Source organism: Oncorhynchus mykiss, chromosome 12, assembly GCF_057628025.1.
Source record: "Oncorhynchus mykiss isolate SJ-2025 chromosome 12, ASM5762802v1, whole genome shotgun sequence".
NCBI classification, from domain to species: Eukaryota; Metazoa; Chordata; class Actinopteri; order Salmoniformes; family Salmonidae; genus Oncorhynchus; species Oncorhynchus mykiss.
The window spans coordinates 39,839,017-39,850,363 of NC_143033.1; the positions used below are offsets into that span (position 1 = coordinate 39,839,017).

Below are 11,347 nucleotides of genomic sequence, written 5' to 3' on the forward strand. Positions count from 1 at the left end.
ACGACTCCAACACCATCATTAAGATTGCAGACTATGCAACAGTGGTAGGCCAAATCACCGACAACGACGAGACAGCCTATAGGGAGGGTTCAGAGACCTGGACGGGTGGTGCCAGAATATCAACCTATCCCTCAACGTAACCAAGACTAAGGAGATGATTGTGGACTACAGCAAAAGGAGGATCAAGCACGCCGCCATTCTCATCAATGGGGCTGTAGTGGAGGTTCTACAGCTGCAAGATCGAGAGCGTCCTGACTGGTTGCATCACTGCCTGGTACGGCAACTGCTCGGCCTCCAACCGCAAGGCACTACAGAGGGTTGTGCGTATGGCCCAGTACATCACTGGGGTTAAGCTGCCTGCCATCCAGGACCTCTACACCAGGCGGTGTCAGAGGAAGGCCCTAAAACTTGTTAGAGACCCCAGCCACTCCAGTCATAGACTGTTGTCTCTACTACCACATGGCAAGTGGTACCTGAGTGCCAAGTCTTGGACCAAAAGGCTTCTCAACAGTTTTTCCCCCAAACCATAAGACTCCCGAACAGCTAATCAAATGGCTACCCCGACTATTTGCATTGTGTTCCCCCCCCAACCGCTCTTTTATGCTGCTGCTACTCTCTGTTTATTATATATGCATAGTCACTTTAACCATACCTTCATGTACATACTACCTCAATCAGCCCGACTAACCGGTGCCTGTATATAGCCTTGCTACTGTTATTTTTTCACTGTTGTTTTTATTTCTTTACTAATCTACTGTTCACCTAATACCTTTTTTTAACTTAAAAATTGCATTGTTGGTTAGAGCCTGTAAGTACGCATTTCACTCGGTCTACACCTGTTGTATTCCGCGTACGTGACAAATACACTTTGATATGATTTGTAAGTGAAAGTAGGCAAAAACAGGTGATTATGATATGAAATATTGCATCAGGACATCTATCATGCTGTGATTTCAAATGTAAGGTATTGAAAGGATTCTATTTTTGCTGTCTGTAAATGTATTTACAAAATTCAACATGGCTGCCTATTCAGATGCTCTAGGAAGGTTGTGTAAATACAGAGAGAAGAGTTAAATTAGAGTAAAATATCCATACTTGTAGCACATTCATATTGTACTATGTATTGTTCAATTCGTACATTTAAATTGCAGTAACTATTCAGTCATTGTGCTTTGTTTTTCATCGGTTCATTAAAGAATAGGTCTTTGATTAAGTCGTGATAAAGTGTAAAAATGTTATTCCTTTGAACTTTTTCTCTTGCATTACTGATATTGAATAACGTGTTCCATCATGACCTGTTACATGACTCTTACCACTTGATCCAGTTGTTTATGCAAAATAGCTATTTGTATATAAACAGTATAACTTGTACACATGCATTTGTAAAGAAATAATAATCATTGATTTGCTATACTTGTAATTTATGGCTTCTCTTTACTGTGCACAACGACCAATTTGTTATTTATATATTTTTGTACTTTTATTTTTTTTTAATCCCCCAATTTTCATGATATTCAATTGGTAGTTGCAGTGTTGTGCCATCACAAGAGCCATGCATCCTCCGAAACAGGACCCTGCTAAGCTGCACTGCTTCTTGGCACACTGCTCGCTTATCCCGGAAGCCGCACCAATGTGTTGGAGGAAACACCGTCCAGCTGGTGACCAAAGTCAGCGGGGCCATCTGTGCGCCGCCTCATGGGACTCCTGGTCACGGCCGGCTGTAACACAGCCTGAGATCGAACCCAGGTCTGTAATGACACCTCAAGCACTGCGGTGCAGTGCCTTAGACCGCTGCGCCACTTGGGAGGCCCAACTACCTTATTTTCTAAAGATGACATCATAATCTGCCCTTGTAGCCCACACTCTTGATAACCTCAACCACTGCTCCCTGCTCCAGAATTTACAATAATGTTGAATGATGCATTGCCCAACAAACTGCATGTAGTGGATCTAATTTACTGGTGAGTGGATGCTATTTCATTTCATTGCTGTAAGTAGTTAAGGAAAGAAACGGAATACATCAGTGTAATATAAATTGCCTGATTTATAAAGGTTGTATAGATCAAGAGTGCCAAGAGATTTGTCTACCGTATGTGTAGAACAACACAAAGTACAAGCCAAAAGGAGTGGTCTTTCATTCAACTGACAATCAAAACCTTCTTGCATTGATTTGACCCTGAACATTCAGAGTTTGATTGACTCTTCAAACCAAAATCATCAGTGAAGAAACCGTGTACCTTTTAAGCACTACCTCAAACCCCATGTCCAAGTATATTACATTTCAACGTATAACAAATGTGAGAGAGCTGTCATTCAATTAGTTTTCTATGTTATCAATCTGTCAATGAAGACACCGGTGCCCCTGGGTGAACCATCACAGACTCGGGCATGTTTGCTGTGAAACTCTGGGGGTCACTGACAGACAGACGAGAGAATGTTGAGAATGTAGATGTTGAGCCACTGGAGCCCAGTGACTGCTGGTTTGAGAGGCAGATGTCTGCCAATGACTGTGTCCGTGACTATGTCCATGGCCTTGACTGTGGCTGCAGCTGTGTTCATGTTCGTGACGTTACCCAAAGCTATGCTTGAGGGCATATCCATGGTTGTGAACATAATAACCTGAGAACTCAACAGGACTCCCCTGTGTATAGTAGGACTGGGCCCAGGCTTCAAATGTCTTTGGTGTGGTCTCGGTAGCCTGTAGGTTGGAGGAAACTGGAGCGTAGGCTTGGACTGGGTAGGAATGATTCTGGAACCAATGAGAATGTGGAGAGTTTACAGAGAGCTTATCTAACTAAACAGTGATTCTCTATCTAATCATGGGGGACCACTAGGTGCCTATTGTACAGTATTCAATTACAGCTGAGGATCATTTATTGAAACTGCTCATTATACTGTAGTACATCATGTACTCTGGCTTGCACCCAGCAATCATGTTAATTTAACGACCTCTCGTCTTGGAGGATAAATGATGCGTCTAGTGCTTTCTCAGTACTCAGGGTGGGTGGACCGTCTTCCTTCTCTATTGATGTAGGGTCATACAGGAAGGACATCAATGTTCAGGGGCAACACTTTCATTGGGACAGGGAGACATACCCCCATGAGGGCCATGAGGACGCGGTTGGGTTGGCTGTTTGGACTATTTATCTGACCGGATGGGGAAAAAAACACTTCTAAAACCAGAGTTGTCCTTCAGCAGCCTGAAAGGCATCTTCTTATCCAGGACTGATGCTCTAGCATCAGACATGTCTAGAAGTGGGTGCCAGCCCCTTCCGTATGTTTCACCCGAGCAAGATAAGGAGAATGTGTGACACAGTGATGGTAGATTTTCCTAACCAAACATCCCGTTATGTTCAGCATGAGGACTCAACACACATTTCAAGCATATTTGTCACGTTCTGACCTTAGTTCCTTTGTTTTTGTCTTCGTTTTAGTATGGTTAGGGTGGGTAGACTATGTTTGTTTTTCTATGTTGGTTTTTGAGTTTGGACTGGTATAGTTCTCAGAGGCAGGTGTCGTTAGTTGTCTCTGATTGAGAATCATACTTAGGTAGCCTTTTTCCACCTGTGTTTCGTGGGTGTTTATTTTCTGTTTTGTGTGTCATCACTAGACAAGACTGTTTCGTTTGTTCGTTCTTCCTAGTTGTTATTTTGTTTAGTGTTCAGTTTTGATTATATTAAATATCATGAACACTTACCACGCTGCACCTTGGTCCTCACCTTCTTCCACCGACGACGGCCGTTACAATATTATTTATTTTTATTTAACCTTTATTTAACTAGGCAAGTCAGTTAAGAACAAATTCTTATTTACAATGACGGCCTACCCTGGCCAAACCCGGACAGAGCTGGGCCAATTGTGCACGGCCCTATGGGATTCCCAATAACGGCCAGATGTGATACAGCCTGGATTCGAACCAGGGACTGTAGACTGAGATGCAGTGCCTTAGACCACAGCGCCGCACATAAACATATTACCACTTAACTACACTATTAAGCCCACTTAAAGCTGTGACATACTGCAGTGTATCACAGTTATTTTCAACCACAACAAGGTTGGAGTAAGGATAGAGATCCCCCTGCTATGATGGGGTTGCAGAAGAAGAGAGTGTGGGACCAAAAGTGTTACTATGACCAGAAACAGCCAGGCCAGGGCTAACATGGGTACACTGACCCCAAAAAGAAAGCCCTTAACCATAAGTGAGTACACTGTGGCCATACCCATAAGGGAGAGGGATACAGGAACTAACCCCTCCACTTGATTCTGGGCAGATGCACCAAACAGTACCAGCCCCATGATTGTGTACAACACCCCTGTGTTGATAGAGAGCAGCTGAAACACGAGGAGGAACCAAACAGTGCCCACACTCTTCTCAATCACACCACAGAGGAGCACCAGAACCCCAATGCTGAGGAGTATCTGGATCTCTGTCTGGTGGTGGAAGGAGTATGTGATGAGCTTGTGTAACGCAAAGGAAGAGGAGTAGATTAAACGGAAATTATCGGGTTGACAGACATCAGCGGCATTAACATGTTGTGCTCTAGCTTGCTGCTGTAGCCTACTGGCACCATCTGTTACGTCATTAACGTTAGCTACACGTTGTAGAAAGCTAGATAACGTTACAACAGTCCCATTCAAAGTAGCTAGCTACCGAGCATGATTCTTGAGTCACTCAACCCCTCCTTGCTAACGTACCATGCCCATTGGAAAAAAACTGTAGTTCAAAGACTTTAGACATCCTCTGATAAACCGAAATATGTAGTGACAGTAAACAAAACTGATGATACTATAACGACAGCAACAATGTCACTTGTTAGCCTGAACTCAGGAGTAAAACTCTTGAACCTCTGAACCACATCTTTCTAAACTATTCGGGTGATCATGTTGATGCTCAGTACATACTTGTCAAACCACTAGAGGATAATCAAGCACATTACAACATGTCAGTTACGACACGTTTCCTCCAATATTGCACAATAGGAATGGTTTCTTCCTATTGATATCATGTTGGCCTATCTATGTAAAACGTCCAACCAACCATCGATACAACCATTACTCAGTCAGTAAGATATAATAAGCACATCACGTTCGTTATTGAGCTACAACCAGTTCAAAGATGATACCACCAGTCCGGCTCCAAACAAGCGTTTTTCTTGTGACGCATTAAGCGCAGTCATAAAGCTGTGACCTAAAATGACGCAACCATGCATTCATTCACGACATAAACTGTGTTCAGATTTGATTTAATCTCTACAATAGTTTTCTTCACTCAGGTTGTTGCAGGTAATCTTTGGCCTTTTGGGGCACCTCCTTCCCAACATATATATATATACATATATAGGGAATAGGGTGCCATTTGGGATGCCATCTTTGTGTGTGTGTCTGTGTGTGAGTCAGGATGTGATTTGTGTCAATTAATTGATGGAAATGTTTCCCTCAGAAAGAAAGATGGATCGTAATGATGAGAGAATCAAAAGAGCTTTAAGACGCCGTCCTTATGTGGTAAACATCAAATATTTCTTTGTTTTGTCCTGTTTTTGTTATATTATCACATTTTAAATTGAGTGTTGTGTTGACAGTTGAAACCAGTGAGGGTGAACACCCCTGATTCCGTGTTGTGGCCAACCGGCAAAGTGCACAGAAGGCCAAAGCCTGTAAGTCATATCTGACCTGAAACAAAAACACATACACATTAGTTATGCATTCTGCATGTACAAACTGCAGTTCTCAGAATTAAAGCAAATGCAGATATCCCTATCTAACCTCATTGAATGCTGTCTTGACAGTCTACTTCAGTGCAGACCACTCAGATCCACAAAAGGCCTGTAAGTCACATTCAAATTCAACCACATAACAGTCCTTATATTATTTATTGATACACAATTCAAGGCCAAAATGAGCAAAGCAGTGTTGAATTCATTCTTTACTGTTAACAGCCAATCATTGTGAGCTATGGGCAGGACCAGACATCTGGGGATGGATGGAGCATCAATCCAGAGCCTCTCAGCCAGGTCATCTCTGCTGTTCCCATAGAGACACAACAGTTAGATCAATCTGTTGATTCATATGGCCATTTTGGTTGGCTTCGTGGAATTGACAATAATCCATTCAAGATGCTAAAGAATCCTGTACTATGGAAGATCTTTAGCCCCACCCCTAATGTTATGGGAGTTGCATTTATTGCATTTTCAGTTACCCATGTATTACTCACTACTTGTACAACCATGTTGGATTGCCTACATACTCTACATTTCCTTGAGGGTCAATGCCAGTGTATTCTATGGCTGCCATGAGTACATGCCTTTCTCTGTCTCCTCAGTCTGGAAGGGTGACTCGGCTGATAGAGAGAAAATATGATGACGTGATCTCATCCTCCAGTTCTGATGACTTTTCCATCTACTCCTTCACTGACTGTGAATCTGAGGTAAAAGAGTTGTACCCTACCATCCATGTCTTTGTTGAGTGACATCACTGGGAGGAGGATGGTCTCTGACTAGTTGACTCTGATACACAGTGTGATGAGGATCATGAAAGGAGGACACCACCGCTGAAAATTGAGAATGGAAAGGTGACAAAGCTTGATGTGAGGGATATGGACGAGGATGACGATCTGTCTCTCCACTCCTTCGATGAGTCAGACTTCCTGGTAAGTTCTGCATGTTAAATATTTTTATATATATACATGGGGGATTGGAAATGATGCAGACAATGACTTATTGAGTGTAGTAATGTATCTGCAATGTGTATAGAGTAGTTATAAAGTATTTCTACAGATTGTGTTGAACATAGCACCTTCCTGATATGTTACTTTACTTTCTGGTCCTACAGAGCCCAGGGAAGGTCTCAGGTCCTGTATCTGTCAAGAATGGCCTCTCTCCTCTTATGACCTCAGCACACCGGACCCTGGCTGAAGCCCTACGGGCCCTGCCCTCTGCTGTAGGCTCTCCCTACCCAGTAAATGTTCCAAGGCCTCGGACTCCTCTCAACCCTGTCATTATTGCTCCACCCCGAACAGAGAACTTTCCATACCGCCACAGCACTCGCCTGGCTCCCATCACCAACCTGAGCGAGACAGGCAGGAAGCTGCTCCAGGAAATGGCTGGAGTGGCCCCACAGGTGAGAGGAAATACAAGAAGGGAATATTGGCCGTAAGTCCTTCTATAGTATAGCATAAATCATTTTCTAGTATAGCACAAGAGAAGAGAGAACCCATAAGTTTACATTACTTTATCTCCTTGTCCAAAATATTCAGGAAGGGAAGGTCAATAAGAAAAAGAAGGGCAAGGCCAAAAAAGAATTGAAGCAAGAGAAGGCCAGTAAGACGCAACAGATGGGAAATGTTGGAGAAAGTAAGGAGGAGGACAAGAAAGAGGAAAAGAAGAGTCTGAGGAAGAGGTGAGGAAATAGAGGAGGGAGAAGTGGAACATAACCAGGGAATACTAGACTAGAGAATTATAGAAATAGAATGAGGTAGCAGAGAAAGAGCAGCTCTCTGATGTATAAGTGCAAACTTAAGCAATAAGGCACGAGGAGGTGTGGTATATGGCCAATATTTCACGGCTAAGGGCTGTTCTTAAGCACGATGCAACACGGAGTGCCTGGATACAGCCCTTAGCCGTGGTATATTGGCCATATACCACAAACCCCAGAGGTGCCTTATTGCTATTATTAACTGGATACCAACGTAATTAGAGCAGTAAAAATAAATGTTTTGTCATACCCGTGGTATACGTTCTGTTATAAACTGGGTGGTTCGAGCCCTGAATGCTGATTAGCTGACAGCCGTGGTATATCAGACCGTATACCACAGGTATGACAAAGTATTTAATTTTACTGCTCCAATTACGTTGTTAACCAGTTCATAATAGAAATAAGAAACCTTGGGGGTTTGTGGTATATGGCCAATATACCGCGGCTAAGGGCTGTATCCAGGCACTCCGTGTTGTGTTGTGCGTAAGAACAGCCCTTAAGAACGGCTAAGGGCTGTTCTTAAGCACGATGCAACACGGAGTGCCTGGATACAGCCCTTAGCCGTGGTATATTGGCCATATACCACACCCCCTCGTGCCTTATTGCTTAAATATACCACGCCTTTCAGCCAATCAGCATTCAGGGATCGAACCACCCAGTTTATAATACTGTCTATTCTCCTGTGGTTTTTGATTGACAGGTTTCTTCAGTGGCTGCTGCCCAAACTGAGATGTTCAAAGAAATAATGGCCAACTATTACTTCTACCACACACACACACACACACACACACACACACACACACACACACACACACACAGATTTTGAGTATTGGTTATTCCTACAACACACACAAACGTAATTTCAGAGACAGGAACTATGATTAGCAAAATACATATATTGGTCTCATTCTTATATTTTGAGACATGCAGCATTATTTAAAAAATATTGATCCCCATACAGCCTATGATAATGAGTTGGATTGACATGCTTAGGCTTGGAAATATAGCCAGGAGAAGCAGGGTCAACACCTCTTCTCATGTCATAAGTGCCATGACATCTTTAGTAACCACAGAGAGATAAGACCTCTGTCTCCACAGTCTCATGCAAAGGACATCACCAACCTTAGGGCAGTGTCACTAGTATTGGGGTCTTAGGTCTCCTTTGGCCAAAGTGAAGAGTTGAGTGCCCCTTACTGGTATCCTTGCAATATCTGGTCTCTCACACAGAGATGGAAATCTACACCTGTTTAGACCCTGGAGGATATGGCTTCAGATGAAAGACAGCAGAGAGATGCAGAACGTAAAAGCTTCAAACACATTGATATGCAAATTCAGGACCATTGTACGCTGAAGTGGAGCATGCATCTGGTCTGAAGCATGTCAAAAGAGTAGAAATGAACTGGGACTGGAGGACTGCATCACATTTAAACTAAATTAGCATGTATCTGATGTAGCTACACTCATCTGTACTTGAATTGTGCTGTTTGAAACGTGAATTTCCAATAAAGCTTTTTAAATTGCAATTATTTGTGTGAGACAGATTCTTCTCTTAATTAATTACATCAGGGATTCTTAAACTTTTTACATCAAAGGAATATTATTGTACTGATATTATCCTACCTGTTATCAGTGGGGGGGTTTATTCTGCTGCTCTGGACTGTATCCCACGGTAGGTGGCGGTAGTGAACCAATAAATAGTTGTATTGCTCGCCAGAAACCCAACCAGGCAGGCAGACAGTTGTTACCAGGCAACGAGCAGACGCTTGTGAGAAGTACTAATTCCAAAACTGGCTAAATTGCCTGCTGCTGAATACATAGCACGCGTGTGTGTATGTCGCTAACCTAGCTAGCTAGCTAGCCATCAATAAAGTTCCTAATGTTACAACATGGCAGACGGCTGGAGCACCGACACCGGAGAGGCTGCCTATCGTTCCCGGGATGCTGTCAAAAACCTTACAATTAAGTAAATTGCATTTGGCCTTTGTGTGGCTTTTAGTCCTTGCATTGCCATACAAGCAAGATGCTGTCTTTAGATAACGTTAGCTCTCAAAGCAGATGATGATAAACACCCAGTATATTGCTTGACCTGATCCCTGAGTTTGCCATGAAAACATGCCATTTAGCTAGCTAGAATTCTGTTTACTTTGTTTATATTTACAATGGTGTTTACAGGATCCGTATTCAGAGAGTCACCTCCACAGCAGCCCTCTCCCAACACCTTCAGCAGCAGGTTTGGACTCAACAGGAGAGGGGAGGCATTGAGCTGGACACCCTCAACTCACAGGCTCAATTAGGTGTTAACACTGTTTTGAAACAGCAAGATGATGTTAGATGTTTTGAAACATAAAGATGTTAGATGCTTCTTAGTTGAGTAGATGTTATTTTCGTGGTGGCTAGATATGGACCACAACATCTTGGTTTTGTTTTCAGCCGGAGATGATGATGAGGAGTTAGTGGTAGGCTGGCAGGAGAAGCTGTTCAGTGTCTTTATAACAAATACGAATTTACTGTTTAGGATAGTTTGATGTTGCATAGTAAGGTGTGTGTGTGTGTATGTGTGTGTGTGTGTGTGTGTGTGTGTGTGTGTGTGTGTGTGTGTGTGTGTGTTCACAATATGAAGTGGTTTTGTTCCAGAGTGAGTCAGTATGCCAGACTCCGCTGGAGAGACAATACCACACAGAGATCATGGCTCAGGAGCGGACCAGGGGCAGAATGAACTGCAGGATTTTCACCTACACCGATTCTGACTGCTACACCAATTGGGAAGGTGTGGTTTTCAACAGAATCTCCATTTCTGTAACGGTTCTGTAACCAAAGACGCTGGGAGACGGGAAGCAAGTATAGGGGGAGTATTCATTAATAAATAGACATGAAACTAAAGAAGAACAGAGTCTGGACAAGAGAAACGGAGTCCGGGTGAGTCCGATGAAGCGCTGGTGCGTGTAAAAATGGTAACAGGTGTGCGTAATGATGAGCAGCCTGGCGACCTCGAGCGCCAGAGAGAGGGAGCTGGAGCAGGCGTGACAATTTCAATATTCAAAACAAAGCATTTACCTAATTTCTGTCCAAAAGAAACGTTAGTGTTTTAAAGCTGTTTTTGATATACTCACTACAGCATTCCCAGAGTATGGTGACGCAGGTCAAGTCCAATCCTACCTTACTGGCACATAGGATGGCCAATGTCAGACACAGATGACAGGACAGACGCCCAGTGTAGGTCCCTGTTACTCACCAAAGTGAATTATTATTAAAGTGAATGTAATTGAAGCAGCATTGATGCTTCGTGCTGCTTTGAAGACAAACAGTGTACCGGTATGTTCACATTACACCATACCCTTGTATGCTAAATGTGTTTGTGGTATTCTGTTGGTCTGCAGTGACCGCACCATCCCCAAGTCCAGGCTGATTACCTGGGACCCCTCGGAGGACTTTGTGAAGACCAGCCACATGGTCAACACACCTGTACAGACCATGCACATCATGGGGGACCTGGGACCAGCGGGCAAGTGAGTAGCACAAGGGGAAAAACCACTATGTAGCCTATACACTTATTGCACTGCTTTGTATGTAATAACTTTGAAGTAGATTCCAATTCAGGCATTGAAAAGTGGCATTTTATTATTGTATTTCTCAGACTTGGCCAAAAGGAGAAGGAATGCTTGTTCTGCACGATACGAGCAGATGGAAATGGAGTGGTTACCATCAAACCAGACTTCAACAAAGGCAAAGAGCCCAACAGGCCAGTGACCCGCACCCGCTGAAGTCAAAATGTTTTACCCCTAGCTCAAGTAAGGGTCACTTACTTGGTAGCAGAATTCATACATTCCCAGCCATTTACTGTGTTATGATGCTGTGTGTTTGCACCCAAGGTTAAGAC

The 11,347-nt window shown here is 43.2% G+C and overlaps 1 protein-coding gene across 1 annotated transcript; it reads left to right on the plus strand.

Annotated features, from left to right (window-relative positions):
* The first annotated feature begins 5,437 nt into the window (after positions 1–5,437).
* On the plus strand, positions 5,438–7,395 carry LOC149979169 (uncharacterized). The gene is made up of 5 exons (XM_090192465.1): positions 5,438–5,654; positions 5,787–5,825; positions 5,937–6,424; positions 6,515–6,646; positions 6,829–7,395. Exons 3-5 carry the CDS (start codon positions 6,266–6,268, stop codon positions 7,150–7,152), a joined length of 615 nt encoding a protein of 204 aa, XP_090048591.1. The 5' UTR covers positions 5,438–5,654; positions 5,787–5,825; positions 5,937–6,265; the 3' UTR covers positions 7,153–7,395.
* The last annotated feature ends 3,952 nt before the right edge of the window (positions 7,396–11,347 follow it).